We start from the raw sequence: 21900 nt of genomic DNA, 5'->3' as shown, positions 1-21900 counted from the left end.
GGACAGGACAATTCTGTCATTTACATTCCAGGACATAAAACATGTAGACCCAGTCCACTGCCAAACTGTTTCAGTGCTGGAAGTTTCTGCAGGGAAAACTAACCTCGGGCTTGTGCCCTAGTACACTTGGAACGTATGCAGCCGCTATTTTGACCTACGTCCTGACTGATGGGGTTTGTGGAACGCACCCCTTAGTTGCCGGCTTATTGGCAGGCCTCATCAGCCTTTCTATGGTGTTTAGGCTTTGCCAATTGGCTAGCTAGAGCTATTCTGCATCCTCGCCCAACTACCTTCTGCAGTTGTTCTCGAAGCCTCTGTCCTCCGCCGTTACAGCTCCAGAGCAGTAAGACTTCATTCACTGTGTCTAGTTCATGCTCTTCAAAATTTACAACACACCACCGCACTGCCGAAGGGCAGCTGCCACTGGACGAGTCGGGTGAGAGATGCTACATTTACATTTACATTTACATTTAGGCATTTGGCAGACGCTCTTATCCAGAGCGACTTACAAAAAGTGCTTTAATGTTTACAACATTGGATACATACTTACACTGGGTTAACTAGGTTAGTAACTAAGTACCATTAGTCCAACACAACTGAGAAGAGTTTTTTTTTTTTTTTTTTTTGGGGGGGGGGGAGGGGGGTTAGTCCAAGTACTGTAGAAACAGATGCGTCTTGAGTCGTCGTTTAAAGATAGTCAAAGTCTCTGATGTACGGACATCTAGAGGAAGTTCATTCCACCATCTAGGTGCCAGAACAGAAAAGAGCCTGGATGAATGCCGCCCTCGATCCCTGAGAGATGGTGGGATGAGGCGAGCAGTGCTGGAAGATCGGAGGGAACGTGGTGCAGTGCGTGGTGTAATTAGCGCAGAGAGGTAAGTGGGTGCTGGGCCATTTTTGGCTTTGTAGGCAAGCATCAGTGTTTTGAATTTGATGCGGGCAGCTACAGGAAGCCAGTGCAGGGAGCGGAGGAGTGGGGTGGTGTGGGAGAACTTGGGAAGGTTAAAAACGAGTCGTGCTGCTGCATTCTGGATCAGTTGCAGAGGACGAATCGTGGACAAAGGCAGGCCTGCCAGGAGTGAGTTGCAGTAGTCCAGTCTTGAAATAACAAGGGACTGAACAAGCACCTGAGTAGCCTGTGAAGAAAGAAATGGGCGAATTCTTCTGATATTGTAAAGAAGAAATCGACAAGAGCGAGTAAGGTTAGCGATGTGTGGGGAAAATGACAGATGATTGTCCACGGTTACCCCAAGATTGCGGGCGGTGGTTGAGGGAGTGATTTGGTTGTTGTCCATGGATATCACAAGGTCTTGACCTGGAGATGAGTCACAAGGGATAAACAACAGTTCGGTTTTACTGAGATTGAGCTTCAGCTGATGAGCAGCCATCCAAAATGAGATGTCTGCCAGACATGCTGAGATCCGGGTGGAAACCTGAGTGTCAGAGGGAGGAAAGGAGAGGACAAGTTGGGTGTCGTCTGCATAACAGTGGTATGAGAATCCATGCGATGATATGACCTTACCAAGAGACCGGGTATAGAGGGAGAACAGAAGAGGACCAAGTACTGAGCCCTGCGGGACACCAGTAGAGAGTCTACGTGGGGCAGATGTAGATCCCCTCCATGTTACCTCATATGACCTATCTTTAAGGTAAGAAGCAAACCATTGCCACGCTGTTCCACGAATTCCAAGGCTTGTAAGAATAGATAATAGAATCTTGTGGTTCACGGTGTCAAATGCAGCTGACAGGTCCAGGAGGATGAGGACAGATGAAAGTTTAGCAGATCTAGCAGCATGGAGCTTCTCAGTGACTGACAGAAGGGCAGTCTCTGTGGAATGTGCCACTTTGAATCCAGATTGGTTTGGGTCATTAAGGTTGTTCTGTGAGAGATAAAGAGACATTTGATTATAAACCGTTCTTTCAAGAATTTTGGAAATAAAAGAGAGCAGTGATACCGGGCGATAGTTGTTAACTTCTGATGGGTCCAGGCAGGGTTTCTTGAGGATGGGAATAACCCTCGCCTTCTTAAAAGCGGCAGGAACATGACCAGATGATATGGATTGGTTGATGATGGCTGTGGTGAAGGGAAGGAGGTCTCGTGAGATGGCCTGGAGCGTTGTGGAAGGGATTGGGTCTAATGAACAGGTGGTGGGGTTAGATGACGAGATGATCTGTTGAATCTCGTCAGATGACAAGTTGGAAAATTCTGCTAAAGGAGGGAAGGAAAGGTCCTGAGGTTCTGCCGTAGGAGTTTGGTTGAGAGCGAAGGACTGGCGGATTGCTACAATCTTCCCATCGTAGAATGTGGCAAAATCGTCAGCAGTCAGAGAGGAAGGGGCATGAGGAGTCGGTGGGTTGAGTAGTGAGGAGAAGATGTTGTGGAGTTTGCCAGGATCATGTGCAGACGCTTCCAACTTTTGTCTGAAGAAGGTAGTTTTGGCAGAAGTCACATCACATGAGAATTTGGAAAGAAGAGTCTGGTAAGAGATGAGATCTGCATCAAGCTGTGATTTCTTCCATCTTCTCTCTGCAGTTCTTAATTCTCTCCTGTTGTTGCGCAGTACATCAGATAGCCAAGGAGCAGGACAAGATGTCTTCCTTGGTTTAGATGACAGCGGGCAAAGGAGATCTATGGATGAGGAGAGAGAGGAGAGGAACGTTTCAGTCGCAGTCTCTAGTGGTAAAGAGGAGAAGGAGTCTGGGTCTGGGAGGAATGATAGGGTGTATGAAGACACAGAGGAAGGGGAGACAAATGATGAAAAACTGAGATGAGACAGGGTGATGGGCGAGAAGGACCACCTCTTGGACAACAGGAGACCCGTACCACCACCTCTGCCAGTTTCTCGTGGAGTGTGAGAGAATACATAGGCAGAGGATAGGGCAGCCGGTGTAGCTGAGTTCTGAGGAGATATCCAGGTCTCAGTTAGTGCCAGAAAGTCAAAAGAGTAATGAGTAGATGCTAGATGCTAGTGCCCTAGCCTATGAGGCACATGGCACACTTCGCCTCTAGTGTTTAGGGCCCATTCGACCAGGACATTTGCCTCATCAATTGCTCTGGCAAGAGGGTTTTCTAAGTATGTAATGCAGCAGCCTGCCTTTTTCGCAAGACATCTGTCAGGCTTCAAAGTTGGATGCCAGGCTCGCGGGTCCTCGAATCAGCATCCTAGAATTATGTCTAAGACTCTTTGGGGGCACTGTGCGCACACTACACAACCCTGGGGGTCCAGACACTTGCAGTGCGGCGGAGTGGGTATTCTCATTCCCATAGTGCTTTCATGCAGCATCGAGTGTAGCTTTTAAAAGTGAACATCTCGGGTTACTTTGCTGGAACCCTGTTCCCTGAAAAAGGGGAAATAAGATGCTGCGCTCCAATGCCGCACTGCATGCGTGACTGGACATCCTTCAGACAAAATTGACCTGAGGATGTTTCCGCTTCATGCCTATTTATAACCTTTAGGTGCATTTAATCGAGTGACATCACCTGACCGAGGTTATATATGCCAAAAATTTTGTCGTGTTTGACACACACATGCTTCACAACCGGTCACGATGAAACGTTTCCCATAGCGCTTTCGCGCAGCATCTCGTTCATGCTTTTTCAGGGAACAGGGTTATAGCAAAGTAACCCGAGACGTTTATGGTTATGGCAAATGTTTAGCTCCTATATGTAACTAGTTAGGTTTGGTTACAAGAAAAACTGTAATATAGTAATTTTAGTTGTACTAATAATTGTATATTATGGTTATGATGGATCCAAGATGGAGGCGCGGCAGTAGCACGCAGCGGCTGTTTCGGAGCCAAAATGGTGCCACATTGTTTACGTTTTGTGTGTAGCACGTTTATTTTACTATGTGTATGGATATCGTTGCAACTGGTATCCATACATACAACAGCCAGACACTTTTCAACCTAAATAACCTGGTTAATGATATCCACGATGAGCTGCGGGAAAAGCTACGCAACCTCGGCTTGCTGCATGAACCAGGCCTCGAAGCCTCTGCGTTGCCTGATGCTGGAGGCCGAAGGAAGGGTCATCGGAAGCGGTGCGCGAGGAAGCGGAAGCGCGGCAAGCGGGCGGGAAACAAACCCCGGGTGCTAGGCTAAAAACAAACCCTAGCCGGCCGGCTCTCCCGTCCATCCTCTTATCTAACATCTGCTCCCTGGACAATAAACTGGACTACATCCGACTCCAGCAGGCTACACAGCGTGAGGTTAGAGACTGCTGTGTCTTTGTTTTCACGAAAACATGGCTCAGCGACAGAGTACCGGACGCCGCTATTCAGCTAGACGGGCTAGCCTCGTTTCGTGCCGACAGAAATGCAGCTCTGTGCGGTAAGACTCGCGGTGGCGGCTTGGGTGTTTACATCAACACGAAATGGTGCAAGAACTCTGTGCTAGTTTCTAGTTATTGCTCGTTGCTAGTGGAGTTTGTGACTGTTAGATGCAGACCATTTTATTTACCACGGGAATTCACCACTGTTTTCATTATCGGAGTGTACATTCCACCTAGTGCTAATGCTAAGGAAGCGCTATGGGAACTGTATACAAAGATCAGTGAACTGCAAAATACACACCCAGATGGACTGTTTATTGTTGCTGAAGATTTCAACCATGCAAGTCTCAAGTCAGTGCTTCCTAATGATTCCATCAGTATGTGGACTTTGCAACAAGAGGGGAAAACACGCTGGATCTTGTTTACAAAAACATCCCCAGTGCATTTCGGGCAGAGCCCCGCCCCCACCTCGGCTACTCAGACCACACCTCTGTTATGCGAATTCCAGCATACAGACCACTCGTCAGGCGCTCAAAACTGGTTCTGAAGCAGGTGAAAACCTGGCCAGCAGGAGCCATCTCTGCTCTTCAGGACTGTTTCGAGAGCACTGACTGGAACATGGTTAGGGAGGCTGCAACTTACGGCAACTTCACTGACTTGGAGGAGTACACGTCATCAGTGACCAGCTACATTAAAAAGTGCACCGATGACGTCACTGTCTCCAAGAACATCATCTCACGACCCAACCAGAAACCGTGGATTACTGCGGAAGTGCGTGCACTTCTGAGGACCAGAGACTCTGCCTTCAAAGCGGGAGACAAGGTGGCCCTCAGAACAGCAAGAACCAAACTTTCTTGGGCCATCAGAGAGGCGAAGCGCGCACACGCCCAGAGAATCCACAACCACTTCAGAGACAGCGGCGACACACGGCGCATGTGGCAGGGCTTACAAGCCATCACAAACTACAGGATGACATCACCTGCCTGTGACAGTGACGGCTCCCTTCCAGATGTGCTGAACAACTTCTACGCTTGGTTTGACAGACAGAACGACGTGGCGGCGAGAAAGACCACCCCTCCTCCGAACGACCAGGTGCTGTGTCTCACTACAGGTGAGGTGAGAAAAACTCTAGGCAGAGTCAACCCACGTAAAGCTGCTGGACCAGACAACATCCCAGGCAGAGTGCTCAGAGAATGTGCTGAACAGCTGGCATCTTTAACATCTCTCTGAGCGGCGCCATCATTCCCACGTGTTTCAAGGCCACCACCATCATCCCCGTGCCCAAGAAGTCTACTGGGTCCTGTCTTAATGACTACCGTCCCGTTGCACTCACACCCACCATCATGAAGTGCTTTGAGCGGCTTGTCATGAGACACATCAAGACCCTGCTGCCCTCCTCACTGGACCCACTGCAATTTGCGTACCGTCCTAACTGCTCAACGGACGACGCCATCTCCACTACACTACATCTTGCCCTCACACACTCGGACAAGAAGGACACATATGTCCGAATGCTGTACATAGATTTCAGCTCAGCATTCAACACTATCATTCCCCAACAAATTATTAAGAAGCTGAACCTGTTGGGCCTGAACACCTCCCTCTGCAACTGGATCCTGGACTTTTTGACAGTCAGTACGGATCAGAACCTGCACCTCCGGAGCACTGGGGCCCCACAAGGCTGTGTGCTCAGTCCCCTGCTGTTCACACTGCTGACTCATGACTGTGTAGTTCGCTGATGACACGACCGTGGTGGGTCTCATTAGCAAGAACGACTAGTCAGCGTACAGAGAGAAAGTGCAGAGGCTAACGGAATGGTGTAAAAACAACAACCTGTCTCTAAATGTTAACAAGACAAAGGAGATGGTTGTTGACTTTAGGAGGACACAAGGCGACGATTCTCCGCTGAGCATCAACGGCTCCTCTGTGGAAATCGTTGAAAGCACCAAATTCCTGGGTGTCCAATTAGAGAAGAACCTCAGCTGGTTCCTCAACACCAGCTCCCTACACAAGAAAGCCCAACAACGTCTCTTCTTTCTGAGAAAACTGATGAAGGCCCAGCTTCCGCCAGTGATCCTAACCACCTTCTATAGAGGAACTATCGAGAGCATCCTGAGCGGCTGCATCACTGTCTGGTTTGGGAATTGTGCCATATCAGACCGCAAAACCCTACAGCGGGTAGTGAGGACAGCGGAGAAGATCATCGGGGTCTCTCTCCCCTTTATTGAAGACATCCACACCACACGCTGCATCCACAAAGCCCCCAGCATTGTGGCTGATCGGACACACCCCTCTCACACACATTTCACACTCCTGCCATCTGAAAAAAGGTACCGAAGCATTCGGGCACACACATCCAGACTGTGCAACAGCTTTTTTCCACAAGCCATCCGTCTCCTCAACAAAAAGGGACTGAACTGACAAACACAAACACACACACACACATACATTATCACACAGCTTAACTCAGTTACCTCAAAATATTGGGACTGGACTGAATAATCAACACAAGTGCAGACACACTGACCTACACCACCAAATTATCGGACACACCAACCTGTAAATGCTTCACTGTTTATCTCTTATGCACAATGATCATTACCGGACTTGCTGCTGTTTTAAGGAATGTTTATGTTTACCCACTACCTCAACACCATAGTTCTGTTATGTCATAGTTGCGCCTTGTCACTTTGTTGTTGCTCTTGTTTGCATATTTGCACGTGAACTTTATGTTGTCCATAAAAATGTTATACTTAGCTAGTTAGCTTTTGTTAATTTATGTTGTAATTTATGTTAGGTCTCTCTGTCCTGTCTCTGCTAGCCAGCTTACTAGGCCTCTTGGTTAGCTAGTTTAGTGTCTATGTTAATTTATGTTGTAAATTTATGTTGCATGTAGCACCTTGGTCCTGAAGGAACGTTGTTTCGTTTCACTGTGTACTAACTGTTATGGTTGTAATGACAATAAAGCCTACTTGGACTTGAACTTGATGTATATAATATGTAATAATAATTACATTTATTTTAAAGATGGTCAACAAGTGTGTCTCGAGGCTGCACCCTTAAATATGTTTATCACACCTGTACATCTGACCAGATTCATCTCGCTAAAAGTGTTTCATGTGGTGCTGCTGGAAAGTGACTGTCAAGATGAGCAGAATTTAATGTTTATCACAATTGCTCAAAAATCTTTATAGTCCCCAACAAATTGAAGCCTTTTTTTAAGCTCAGGTTTTAGCACTGGCCTTCAAAGTTTTAATAACCTGTTGAAGTGCTTTTAACAATACTTTATATTTTGCCAGAATGTCTTGTAATTTTTTATGTAGTCTTGAGAAATTAGTTTTTCCGGCTTCTTTTATGACTTATTGACTCTAATTTTCAGTTAATGTCCTGTACTTAACCAGTCTCAGAGGATTTTTGTTGTTGTTGACTTATTAATTATTTAATCATAAAAAAGCCCATTTAACTTAAGGCATAAACCAGTAAAAACAGGTGCAGATGATGACAGATGATTAGGCCAATGATTAGTAAACTGCTGATGCTGAATGGTTGCGAGAGGGGAAATGAGTTTGCATTTAAGTTAGTTTAATATGAAGAAATAAGGCGGCGGCTCAGGATTCATGCACTGTATTTCATAATATTTTTTTCCAAATATAATTAGGTGAATGAAATGTGCTTACAGGTGAAAAAAATATGAAGGTTAACTGCAAGCCTTTTATGCATCATGCTAAAGTATAGTATGTGATATGGTAACATACAGTATAAAAATGTAAAATGTAAAAATGACAAATTAGGCATCACAACCCAAACCTTTTTTTTTTTTCAGTTTCATTTGCACTAGTTTTTGGGTTGCAATAACACCCTTTTTCTGCACTTTCTAGTTATCTGAAATGTAACACACCTACATCCTGTTTGCTAGCTAACTACTGATATTTAAAAACACTTTTTTTGAGGTTTTATTATTTCATTCTGCTTGTTTTGACTGCAGTGCTGCTGACCATTTAACTATCAATGTATTGCAACTACATTTACCTGCCTCTGAGTTCCTGACCTATTCATATAAATTTCCAACTGTCTCAGCATTGGTCTAAGTATTGGAAAGTATACAAGATTTTTATTTTTTTTGAACCTGAGATCAAACCCAAAAACATTCAGCAACTTTTTTTTAAAGCAGTAATGCTTTATTATACTGTATGTTCATATTAAAGGCATTACTAAGTTATTTTTATGTTTGTGTCCTTTTACGAGTTGTGATAAACCTTAATTCGGTTCATCTTGACAATCACTTTCTAAGCACTTTTATACACATAAAGCAGTTCAGATGTACAGGGGTCATAATCATATTTAAGGGTGCAACCTCTAGACACATGTGTGACATCTGTAAAATAAATTAAATTATTGTTCTGTTTTACATACAACATAACATACAATAAATAATATTACTGTATCATAGTTTTTCCTGGGTGCTTGCACATTGTAACCAGGCCTAAGTGGTTACATTTAACCAGAAAGGAGCTAAACATCCTAAAACATTATCCCACATACCAAAAGAGCGACCCATTTACCATAACCATGAACACTATTGGCCATGTTTTTATACATTATTCAGATTTGTTAAACCTTTTGTGTGAAAAGCTTTTCACACAAATCCCTGTGTATATCACAGGCTGCATCATGTGCTCATGTGGAAAACACTGACATTCAATATCATTACCTTCCTTATGTCACAGCTTAAACCCAATTAATACACAAAAGAGTCAAATTATTCAGATACAAAACAAATCTTTAGTATAAATAGATAAAAGGACCATGTGTCAGTTTACAAGTAAACTGTTGTAAAATCTCTTTTGTAAAATGAATGGTTTGCAGTTAATCCCAGTAGTACTTCTGCTAAGTACTGTTTGTAATGAAGGCAAACAATGACAACTTTCAGATATAATGAGGTCAGAGATAAAAAAAAAAAAGAAAACTAAGGTCATAGACAAAAATATAACTTTGTTCCATGAAAAACAAAAGAGCATTATTGAAGAGCCGCACCACGAGATGTTGGAATGTTTTAAAAGGCCTGGCGCAGGGCTTTAAAGTGGGTCAATGAAATAGGAGTCTGTGAGAGTGCATATGACAGGTACGGGAAGACGCTTCTGTTTGGAGATGGCATGAGATTATTAACTCTGTCTCCAGATGCCTACAGCACGGTCCACACTAACAGACCTCCCACGAGAACCATGCCTGCCAGCCCCTCCCACTTACGGCAGAGAGCCAGGTACATGCAGATCCTTTCTGTCTCAATGTTCCCTGATTTTTGAACTTCAGGCCTCCACCTTATCTTCCGAAAGATCCAGGGTAGCCTACGTTATCATTCTTCTCACAGGTAGGGCTCGGGAGTGGAGCACGGCCGTCTGGGACGCACATGACCCATGTTGTGACACGTTTGCAGACTTTTCTTGAGAAATGAAGAGGGTCTTTGACCGATCTTACGTCGGCAGAGAGGCCGGAACCAAGCTACTACTTCTCCGGCAGGGGTTGCGTTCCGCTTATGACTACGCCATCGCGTTTCGGACTTAGCTGTCTCAAGTGGATGGAATGCTAGAGCCCTAGCTGACATCTTCCTGGAAGGGCTGTCAGAGGCACTCAAGGACAAGTTAGTCACCTGCAAACTTCCTTCTGACCTCCACGAATCTCACTGGGAGGATTAACACGCGTCTTCGCTTAAGACAACCAACCCCGCCAGGGGACCTTTACCCCCCAGGTCACCCTATTCCTCCTCTCCTGCACACAGAGTAATCAGGAAGGGCCTATGCAGCTGGACAGAACTCGCATCTCAGATGAGGAGAGATGCCGCCGCCGCCTAGAACGAGCCTGCTTCTACTACGGGGGCTCAGGTCACGTGCTGAAGGACTGCCCATTAAAAGGAGGCGCCCTCTAGTCAGACTGGGAGCCCTAGAGGGCGCTCCCCCCGAGAAACTCCCAGAACCCCGCCCACCTCTCTCGATAACACTAGTTATCAGCGGCCGATCTCACCAGGCGCTCATTGACTCCGGCTCTGATCGGAATCTTATCAGCTCCGCAACGGCCAAGGCATTGTGGGTCCCCTGCACTCCGCTGAATCATCCACTGTCCGTCCAAGCCCTAGATGGAAGCCCCCTTTCAGTCATCACCCACAGAACCCTTTACACTCACTCTAAGAACATATAGGAACCATTCTAAAGATCCACTTCTTCGTCATCAATAAGTCTCACACCATCTTGGTCCTCGGTCTTCCATGGTTAGCTCTTCATGGTTCCCAGATTGACTGGATCAAACATGTGATCACGGGTTGGAGCCCCTCATCTGCCACGTCATGCTTTCGCTCTGCACTCCCTACACTCCCTACTACAGCCAAGGCCGAATACACCCAAGATATCTCCAACGCCCCCGCTCATTATCACAATCTCCAGCAGGTTTTCAGCAAAACCCGAGCCATGTCGCTTCCTCCTCATCGCCCTTAAGACTGCCCCATCGACCCTTCTCCAGGGCACCTCCCCGCCCAAGGGCAGACTGTACTCCTTATCTCGTCAAGAGAGAGAATCCATGAACACATACATCACAGAGGCCCTGGCCGCCGGAATCATCTGCCCATCCTCCTCCCCTGCTGGGGCAGGCTTTTTTTTTCGTGAAAAAAAAAAAAACGGGTCCCTTCATCCATGTATTGATTACAGGGACCTCAACGAGATCACTGTCAGGAACCGCTATCCACTTCCACTTATGGCGACCGCCTTCATGCTACTTCAGGGGGCTGACACATTTATGAAACTCGACCTATGTAATGCTTATCACCTTGTCCGTCCATGAGGGAGATGAGTGAAAGACAGCCTTTAACACCCCTACGGGACATTATGAATATTTGGTGGTTCCCTTCGGCCTCACCAACTCTCCCGCCATCTTCCAAGCCCACATTAATGATGTTCTCCGCGACGGAGGAAAATCCGTCACCATGTTCGTCAGGTTCTCCACCACCGCCCCAGCACCAAAGCTCCCAGATACCGTGTAGGAGATCGAGTCATGCACTTGGAGAACAACTTCTATGTCAAAGCGGAGAAATGTGAGTTCCACAAATCCTCCACCACCTTCCTGGGTTTAGTCGTCTCCCTGTCCAGGCTGGAGATGGAACCAGCCAAGGTTTAGGCCGTCACTATACCCATACCAGCCTCACGGCGAGACCGCCAACGGTTCCTGGGTTTTGCCAACTTTTACCGCACCTTCATACGAGGGTACAGCTCCATCGCCACCCCCCTGACCTCGCTAACCTCTGCAAAGACTCGGTTCTGCTGGGATAAGGAAGCCGACCAAGCCATGACTAACCTTAAGGAAAGAATTACCTCTGCTCCCATCCTCACTATCCCTGACCCATCTCATCAGTTTGTGGTGGAGGTCCACGCGTCTAATACCGGGGTTGGTGGCATCCTCTCCCAAAGGTCCACCCAGGACAACAAGATGCACCCATGAGCATTCTACTTCCGTCGCCTAACCCCAGCTGAGAGAAACTATGACGTGGGGGACCGAGAACTCTTGGCCATCAAGCTAGCCCTGGAGGAGTGAAGACATTGGCTAGAGGGTACTGAGCTTCCATTTCTAGTGTGGACAGACCATAAGAACTTGAAGTAGCTAAGCACTGCCAAGAGACCCAAGGCTTGCCAAGCCAGATGGTCATTATTTTTCTCCAGGTTTAATTTCACCCTGTCCTACCGGCCAGGCTCAAGGATTTCCAAGCCGGACGCCCTCTCACGCCAGTTTTCACCCTCCCAGGAGCCCACGCCATATGACATCATCCTCCCGTCCCACTGCCTCGTCGCTGCCATGGAACTGGACATTGAGAGCAAGGTTCGGAAGGCCCTGGCCCAGGAACTGGACCTAGTGATGTTCCACCTAATTGTCACTTCGTTCCCCCTCGCCTGCGCTCACAAGTTCTGGAGTGGGCCCACGAATCCAAGCTATCTTGTCACCCGGGAGTTGCCTGAACTCGCTTCATCGTCCAGCAACGATTTTGGTGGTCCACGTTGGGGGAGGACATGCCCAGATTCGTGGCAGCTTGCAACATCTGCACACGAAGGCTGGCCTTCTCAGAGCCTTACCGGTTCCTCGACGCTCTTGGTCCCATATTGCGGTTGATTTTGTAACCGGCCTACCCTTGTCCGACAGCAACAACTGCATTATGACCATCGTGGACCGCTTTTTCAAATCTGTGCACCTTGTACCCCTTCCCAAGCTGCCATCTGCCAAGGAGACCGCAGAACTGCTCGTCCATTATGTATTTTGGCTCCATGGCCCACGGACATTGTGTCAGACCGGGGCCCTCAGTTCACCTCTTGGTTTTGGGGCGCGTTCTGCAGGCTCGTCGGGCCCACTCCCAGCCTATCGTCAGGTTTCCATCCCCAGTCCAATGGACAGACTGAGCGTATGAACCAAGCACTAGAGGTCTCCCTCTGCTGCATGACAACCCGGGACTTGAATATGCCCACAACTCTCTGCCCTCCGCGTCGACAGGCGTGTCTCCGTTCCAGTGCTACTAACCTCCACTCTTCCCAGTCCAAGAATTCGTCTGCCGCTGCAGGCAAACGTGGCTACGCGCTAGACGAACTCTGCTACGAGCCATCTTTTCTTATAAGAAACAGGCGGACCGCCACCGCACCAAAGCTCCCAGATACCATGTAGGAGATCGAGATACCATGTAGGAGATCGAGTCATGCTCACCACAAAGGACATCCCCTTGAAGACACTTTCACGCAAGTTTCCCCTGTTTCGTCGGACCTTTTACGATAACCAGGATAATCAACCCGTGCGCTTCTACTTCCCTTGTCCATGCGACAGATCAACCCCACGTTCCACATATCCCAGCTACGACGCGTCATAAGTTGTCCATTAAATCCAATTCTCTCACGTTTATCTTGATAGCCTCCACGTTGGCAAGCTTTTTTCCCCGATTCTCGTTTCTCTTCTCCTCGCCTTCCGATTCTGATTTGTTTGCCACACTGACGGATTTTACGGCTCACAAGTCAACGCACGCTTTCTAGACCGTGGCTTATCTTCATGGCTCGGCACAGACACCACGCTGATGGATTTTACGGCTCACGACCCAACGCGCTCTCTCCTCGACTACGGCCCAGCTCCACGCTCGCAGCAGCTGACTTCTCGGCTCGATACGCACGCACTTATTCATCCAAGAACAGTCAACTCCTCATTCCTGCACCTGCGCCTGGATCCGCCTCTGCGAACCGACAAGTTGGGTTACTGCATGAATAATCTAGTGCATAGATGTTACTAATTGATATAGTATTTGTGCTATGCACCACTATATGCTTTGCCCTATTAATTCAACATATTTATGTTTTGAACATTATTACAACTTATATTTTCTTTCATCCTATCCAATTTGATTTGAAATTCTAGAAAAATTTTACCTGATCTATGATTAGTTAAAAATAATGTGTTTTGCACAGGTTAGTTAATTCCTTGTCATTAACATGTATTGTGTATTAATTAATCTCAATATCACTGTGAAAGTCAGTCTAAAACATGTTCATTCAACGTTTTAGTTATTTTATGAATAAGATTGATGTTAAAGAAATGTTGTAGAAATTTTTATTTGTCACATTCACATACATACACGGTACGGCATGAAGTGAAATGTATTGCACGACTGCCCAACAAATTGACACAATAAGAAAACACAATAAAATAAAATAAAAAGAAAAGCATAGAAGAGGCATACTGAAGACAAATGGTATGTAAATTCCACTCATTTATCTCCACGTAGCCTTTTTCCAGCATAAAAACTACTACCACTAATAGAAAAATATATATTTACATAAGTGTGCAACATCTGGTGTTTGTGTATGTGTGTGAGAGTGATCAGTATTTTAGCAGTTCATTGGTGTGATCTGTTGGCACATATCTGGCACTGCCACTCAGTTTCCTTTTTGCATTTTCCACATGTGTACTTTTAGCAGGCTACACAGCGTAAGGTTGCATTATTTTTCTTGCACTGGAAGATCACCTGACACTTGGCCCTTTTCCCTGGGTGTGGTGTGGCAGGTTGTTGCCAAAGCAGCTGCTCCTTGTCCATCATCCTTGCTTGCATAAACTGCTTAGCAAGCTCAGTTGCAAGCTGCGTCAGAAAATCCACCTTCTCTCCTTCACTCCAGTGCATGCCTGATACAGCACATGAGCATTCATTGCTGCCATGTCAATCAAGTTGTAAAACACAGCAACTGGCCATAGCCGTCTTCCTGCCCGTACGGTGTACTGTCAAACCTTCTGGTCCATAATGTCCACGCCACACTTTATGGTGTTGTAGTCAGTGACTGTGTTTGGCTTCCTCTTTCTGTTATCCCCAATCCCAACTATGTTGTGCATGGTGCTGAGGATGCAGATGGTCTTCCTCCACTTGGGTGCATAAACTGTGAGTGTAGTGCCAGTTGTTGAAAACACCTAATAAGTAAGATAAGAAAAGATAAAACGTTATAGTCATTGCACTTTTATATATAGTATAATAGCACAATGAAATTGGGAGCTCTTGCTCTAGGTTTAAAATAGAAAAGAAAAAATAACACAGCAGTTATATAAATGCTTATATTAATATAGATCAAATAAATAATACAGCACTTTATATAAAAATAGATAAAAATAACGACAACATACCTGTGTGGTGAATTCGTTGCGGTCCGAAGATTGTTTAGCTGATTGTGGAAGCTCACGACAAATCTTGTTTATGGTGCCAACAAGGGTAGTTTTCCGGCTGGGCAGTCGTCCAGCAAGTGACAATGAAGTGAAGTAATTGTCAGTGGTAACAGTTCTTCCCTTGTCCATGAAAGGCTTCATCAGCTTTATGACCACATTCTCGGACAGTCTTTCCCCAGAGGCTCGACTGAGGTCCTTGCCAAGATAAGGGATAGATAAGTCACATGCAACCCAAAACTTGATTCCAAACTTGTCAGGTTTTGTGGCAATGTACTGCTGGAAAGGATAGCGAGACCTGGTTGGAAAAAGTTGCTCGTCGACAGGGATGTGCTGGCCCGGGTTGTAAGACTTGATGCAGTTAGTGACAAACATCTGCCAAACGTTTGAGATTGCTGCGAACTTGTCCGTTGCTACCCGTTGAGTGCGTGTGTCCTTGTTATCGAAATGTAGGTGTCTCATGATGTCCTGGAAGCGGTTTCGGGCCATCGTGCTCTTGACGTGCGAGATCCCCAATGTTGCCGACCATGCATCAGTCAGCGACGGAATTCTGATTACCCCCCTCCAGAGAAGGATGGAGATGAACGCCATCAGTTCATAGACAGACATGTCTCAATCTGCTTCCATCCTGCGGCCATACTCAACTGTACATTCTCTTACAGTGTGAAGGATCGCTTTGCAAGCGATTTTTGATGATTCTTCTGACTGAGGGAGCGGCCTCCCTACTTCTTCCTCAACCCACACTGTGTCATCTTTTGCCGTCTCATGGCTGGAATTCTTCTGTGTGGTCTGTGTCTCCAGACGACTTTTCTTCTTAAGAGGAGTTCTACTTTCTAACCCGGAACACATCTCATCACCTGAAGACATGTCAGAGTCCGAACTCTCTTGCAAGTGAATGGAAACTTCCCCACCATCCGAGTCACAAGAGTCCATGTTTTGCAGCAGAGCCAAAGCCTCAGCAGCAGTGTAATGTCTTGGCATCTTTGTAGCTTGTTCGTAACGATAAGTTCTTGAAGAACTTATCATTCTGTGAATGCATGTAGTAAACTATCCCTTTTACTCCCAAGTTTAGCTTGTCATCAGTTCCATGTGTGAGGTACTTTGGAGTACACTTCTTGGGGGGAAGGGGAGTGACACATTACGATGGGCCACCCATTTACAAATTCATTTTGGTCACATATAATTGTAGAACAGTTTGTGCTAAAACTTAAAAGAAAAATACAGGTTGGTCAGTAATATGTTATAAATAGCTGAAAAAAAGTACAAATATCAGAACATGTCTAAACATCTCAAGGGCCCCAAAATCACCTCGGGCCCCAGAGGGTTAACCACATGAAGGCATATTTTAGGTTTCAGACATTTAAACACACATATGTACTAGTAAAACAACACATGTTGAGCTTGTTAAATACACAAAGATGTCTATGGAAGCAACAATAACAACCCATTCAAATCTAATTTGCTCATGTGTTTTATTCATAAAAGATACACATAGTGTAAGTAACTATAAAGTTCACTCTGTTCTTCACACATATTTAAGATAAAATAGAATGAAATGATGGATGAAGTATGTAAGCATATAGTGTTTCACCTTTCATGTTTGTTAATTCAATACTGCTGAATACACCTAATCTTCCTAAAAAAAAAAAAAATGTTTTTTATTCATATTATAATTGTTTGTAATGTGTATCTATTCGAATAACAAAGATAAATTGACACAGATTTATATCTTTGCTCATTCTGCTCTTTGCTTTATTTTATATTTTGTTACCTGAAAGGCTTTCTTTTTATAGAACGGCTCAGACAACTTAGTAAAATCAATGAGAAGGAATCATGATGTAATCCTGATATATATATATATATATATATATATATATATATGTCTTTGACCTTCATTATGTACATTTAAATTATTATATATGGTATGTGGTTTATTTTGATAGGTTAACTGTTTTTGTGGTGTTTAGTGCTCCTCAGCGTGTTCAGAGAGAGAGAGAGAGAGAGATCACATCACACATAAGCTTCTTCCACAACTCTTTAGGTGGATTTTTTCCTGGTTTTTGTTTTCCTCTTCGATTTAAATATGGTTTCCCAGCGTCCTTCAAAGCTTTTCTTACTCTGCCCTTCCATTTGTGGGGGGAAGGGGAGTGACACATTCCAATCGGCCACTAATGTGTGTGTGTGTGTGTGTGTGTGTGTGTGTGTGTGTAAAAAATCTACCTGCTTTTAGTCTCTCATGCCAGCATGACTGTTTTTGGCTCTCATTATTTTCGCAATCTTTTGTTTTTCATTTTCAGTACTGTCCCTGTACCTTACCAAATTGTTACAAAAAATTGTTTGTTAAGCCACACAATGACATATAAATCATTTAAGCATAAAAAAAAAATAACTTAAGGGATGAATTAGTGAGAAACAGGTTCAGATGATGACGGATGATCAGGTTGGTGGTTAGTATACTGGTGATGCTGAAGCCTGAGTGGTTGGAACAGACAAGAGAAAAATGAGGTTCGCTGCTGAGGTTGTTACATAAACAACTTTAATTTTTGTACAGTAGTACCTCAACATACGAATGCCTGGCCTTAAGAATTAAGAACTGAAAGATTGCAAGAAATTTACTTCGCCATGCAAAGCATTTTTGGCATACTGTACGAGCATACAAACTGAGTCTAAACGCATGACGGCAAAGTTGCGCATACGCCCAGAAGACGTTCAAAACTTGCTTGTCTCAGTGGAAAACAAAGCAAAGTAAGTGTACATATATTTTTTGTGGGTTTCTTCGAAATTTGTGCAAGATCTAGTAAAGACATAGCAACATGGGTCCCAAAAATGTTAGCAAGGATAGTAGCAAAAAGGAAAAGGGAGCTGCTTTTAGTTTTGTTTTTGAAGCAACAAGTGCCAAAAGGAAACATAATTTTGACTTATATAACCTCGGTCAGGTGACATCATCTGATGAAGTGCACCCGCAGGTTATAAATAGGAGTGAACCGGAAACATTCCTCAAATCTTTTTGCCTTTAGGACTGGTATTGTGTTAGCGTGTGTGTGTAAATCAGTAAAGGTAAGAAAATCTTTTACTCACTGATATGGCTGAGCTTCAAGTGAGAGGTGTCCCTCCGTGTGGTAATCCCATCCCGGAGGGCGATCTCGACTCTTACTGTTTCAAGTGTTTAGGGAAAAGTCACGCTCTCCTCGGGCTTCAAGGAGAGAGTGAGCACTGTGACCTCGTCCCGATTGTGGTTCTCTATAAAGAAGGCGAGCTGTGGCGCATTCCTGGGGCTCGCGCATGGATCTGGCAGACATGCACGAGACGGATTCTCCCCTCCTTTCTCTCACGCTCTCACCGGATCGGATGAAAATTTCTCGGCCCGCTTCTCAAGCGCGCTCCAACGCTTCTTGTGAATGGACAAGAGACATCCCTTCTCTCTTCTGCAGAGATGGAAATAGCTACCTCTGAGCGCTCTTCCAGTGAAGACTAAGGCGTTTAATGAGTTACGTGAAGTAGTAACGAGTGCGGTCGAGCGGCTGCATATCGACTGGCCCCAGCAGCAGATATTATCCTCCCTGCAAAAAGCCACCACTTCTCTCCAAACCGTGTAGACTTTCGTCTTCCCTGGGAGGAAAAGCGTTTTTTAGGCAGCAGGTCAAGCTGGTGCTGCACTGCACACCATGGCGGTTTTGCAGGATTACCAGACTGACCTGCTGAAAGACTTGAGCACTGGCGAGGCTCTTGATGATAGAACATTCTTGGGATTACGCCAAAGCCACAGACTTGTCTCTTTGTGCAATAAAGCAGACGGCCCGTGCTATTTGCCGTTTTATGGCTGCTATGGTTTCCGCGGAGAGGCACTTGTGGCTGAATCTTACGGCATCAAGGATAAGGATCGTGCATTCCTACTTGATGCCCCGATCTCGCCTTCCGGCCTGTTTGGCGACGCCGTTAACTCGGTCGCCACCAGGTTTAGGGAGGCAAAGCTATACGAACAAGCCTTCTGGAAATTCGTTACCTGCCGTGCTCAGGAGTTGGGACTGTCAGCCACCCAGTCCCAATAGCGTCTGAGTCTTGCGAGGCGTGAAGGACAAAAGGAGACTGTTTTGAGCCGGGCTTAAAGACTGGGGTGCGGAGCGCCACACTTCGCAATCCACCTTAAAGTAGTCGGACTGGCGTACTGTCTTCTTCATGAAGAAGAAGCCCTGACACTCATCCGCCCAGGACCACCAAGGGGGACGCAGAATTCCTGTTGAGAATAAAGTCCTCTTCCTGGCACCACTAGTGTATCGGGCAACACCGGTCTCCAACGAAATGTTAGTTCTTCGGTCTTTTCCAGGATGCCGAACAGCTAACACCCCCGTGTGTAACTGAGCCGCCAAGACTATTGCCCCTTTCTGAGAACCTGGCAGCGTGGAAGCTACTGCCAAGTATATTTGCTTGGGTAGAAAGCACTGTAGAGAGAGGCTACAGGATCCAGTTCATACATCGCGCTCCGCGTTTCAACAGCGTGGTCTCTACCTCTGTCAAACCGGAAAGGGCGCATCTGCTGAGTCTGAAGTTACTGACGTTGCTGGAAAAAGGGGCCATAGAACATGTTACCCTACCAGACAGAAAGTTAGGCTACTACAGTCGGTATTTCTTGGTTTCCAAGATGAACGGGGAGCTGCGTGCAAATACATAGAAATACTGCCACAACACAGTAAGTTCCTGAGGTTCGCTTTTTCCTTCCATTTGGTCTAGCTCTCTCACCCCGCACATACACAAAACGCATGGATGCAGTTCTGGCTCCTTTATGACTCCAAGGCATCTGTATTTTAAATTACAAAGACAACTGGCTGATTTTGGCTCAGTCTCAGGAGCTAGTGCTTCGACATCGGGATGTCGTCCTAGCTCAACTCCGTTCCTTAGGATTGAGACTCAACGGCACGAAAAGCGTGCTCTTTTCTGTTCAGAGAACAATGTATTTGGGTGTCACATGGGACTCAATCGCAATGCGGGCACAGCTGTCTCCCGCTCGTGTCCATTTTCAACACTCTCAAGGAAATCAAGCTAGACCAGAAAATTACTGTTCATTAATTTCAGAGATCCTTAGGTCTCATGGCAGCTGCGTCCACGGTGATACCTTTGGGCTGTCCGCACATAAGATCGTTTTAGTTGTGACTAAAAGCCAGGGGATTATACTCTAGGGCCAATCCCCGGAGGCAAATAAGGTTTACGTGCCAGGGGCTTCGTACCCTTTCTATGTGGTTCAGACCCCGGGTTTCTGACTCTGGGTCTCACTCTAGGTCCGTCTTGTCGTTGCAAGAGGCTAACAACAGACGTTCCACTCAAGGGCTGGGGTGCGGTTTTGGATGGCCGTCCAGCCCAAGGGAGCTGGAGAGGTCATCTTCTTGCACGGCACATCAATTGCTTCAAAATGATGGCTCTATTTCTGGCCCTGAAGCACTTCCTCCAGCATTTGTAAGGCTACCATGTCCTAGTGCAGGTGGACAACACTACGGTAGTCTCGTATATAAATCGCCAGGGCGGACTGTGCTCGCGCCACTTGAACAAGCTAGCGCACCAGGTTCTGCTTTGGGCACAGGACAAGCCCCTGTCCCTCAGGGCGATTTACATTCCAGTTCATATGAATGTGGCGATAGCTCTGCTCCCGGGAGTCCTGGCGAGGGTCCGTCAACAGGGTCTGTGCCTCTTACTGATAGCGCCCCGTTGGCCGACCAGAGTGTGGTTCTCGGATCTAATATCGCTCCTTGATGGCTCGCCGTCGGTGATTCCAGTGAGGAGGGATCTTCTGTCTCAGACGCAGGGGACAATACTTCATCCCGAGCTCTGGCCCCTGAGGGGAACTAATTAAGATATGCTGCTCTTTGAGCCAGTGTCATAGAAACTATTTTAAGTGCCAGGGGTCCCTCCACTAGAAGAACTTATGCCCTCAGATGGAGTGTATTTGAAAGTTGGTGCATGGCAAAACGTGTAGACCCAGTCCACTGCCGAATTGTTTCAGTGCTGGAGTTTCTGCAAGAAAAGTTGTTTTTGGGCTTATGCCCTAGTACTCTCAGAACGTACGTAGCCGCTATTTTGGCTTGTCATGTTCTGACTGACAGGGTTTCTGTGGGAAAGCACCCTTTAGTTGCCTGTTTTATTCGTGGAACTAAACAGTTTAGGCCACCCACCAGAGCGACGGTTCCTTCTTGGGACCTAGCTATTTTGCTTGAAGGTCTCATCGACACCCCTTTTGAACCACTAGAGTCAGCGCCCGCCAGGATTCTGGCTCTCAAGATGGTTTTTCTTATGGCTATTATGTCCTTGAAAAGAATTGGAGATCTACAGGCTTTGTTTGTCTCCCCATCCTGCCTAGACTTTGCCCCTGGACTAGTCAAAGCCATTCTGCATCATCACCCGAATTATCTTCCGAAAGTTCCATTCTCAACCATGCACTCAGTGGTTCTCAAAGCATTCTGTCCTCCGCCTTTTACATCTCCGGAGCAGGACAGACTTCACTTACTGTGTCCAGTACGTGCTCTTCAGATTTATGTCCACCGAACTAGCCAGTGGCGTAAGTCAGAGCAGCCAAAACAGGGGGGTGGCCGCCACTAGACAAACGCTGTCATATTGGGTGGGAGATGCTATTGCCCTAGCCTACGTGGCCACACTTCACCTCTAGGAATTTGGGCTCATTCAACCAGGGGGATTGCCTCATCTATTGTGCTGGCAAGAGAAGTCCCCTTGCAGCAAGTGTGTGATGCGGCAAGTTGGTCCTCTCTGCACACATTTGGTAAATTTTATAGTTTGGATGTTTATGCTTCTCCAGGCTCACAGGTCCTCGAGTCAGCTTCCCAGAGCTAGGTCTGAGACCTCCTTGGCTATTTTGCGCACACGCAACACAACCCTGGGTCTGGACCGCTTGCAGTGTGGCAGTTGGTATTCTC

At 46.2% G+C, this 21900-nt stretch overlaps 1 protein-coding gene across 1 annotated transcript; it reads right to left on the bottom strand.

The window, feature by feature from the left end:
* Positions 1 to 457: 457 nt before the first annotated feature.
* LOC128505628 (uncharacterized) lies at positions 458 to 1432 on the bottom strand. Its single transcript, XM_053476155.1, has 2 exons — positions 1248 to 1432; positions 458 to 1136 (listed from the first exon to the last, which is right to left on the bottom strand). The coding sequence occupies exons 1-2, from the start codon at positions 1386 to 1388 to the stop codon at positions 645 to 647; spliced, it is 633 nt and encodes a 210-aa protein (XP_053332130.1). The 5' UTR covers positions 1389 to 1432; the 3' UTR covers positions 458 to 644.
* Positions 1433 to 21900: the final 20468 nt, after the last annotated feature.

This window comes from Clarias gariepinus, chromosome 17, assembly GCF_024256425.1.
Source record: "Clarias gariepinus isolate MV-2021 ecotype Netherlands chromosome 17, CGAR_prim_01v2, whole genome shotgun sequence".
Lineage (NCBI taxonomy): Eukaryota > Metazoa > Chordata > Actinopteri > Siluriformes > Clariidae > Clarias > Clarias gariepinus.
The sequence above is the reverse complement of the archived record's forward strand: the minus strand, read 5'-3'. Positions and strand labels throughout refer to the sequence as shown.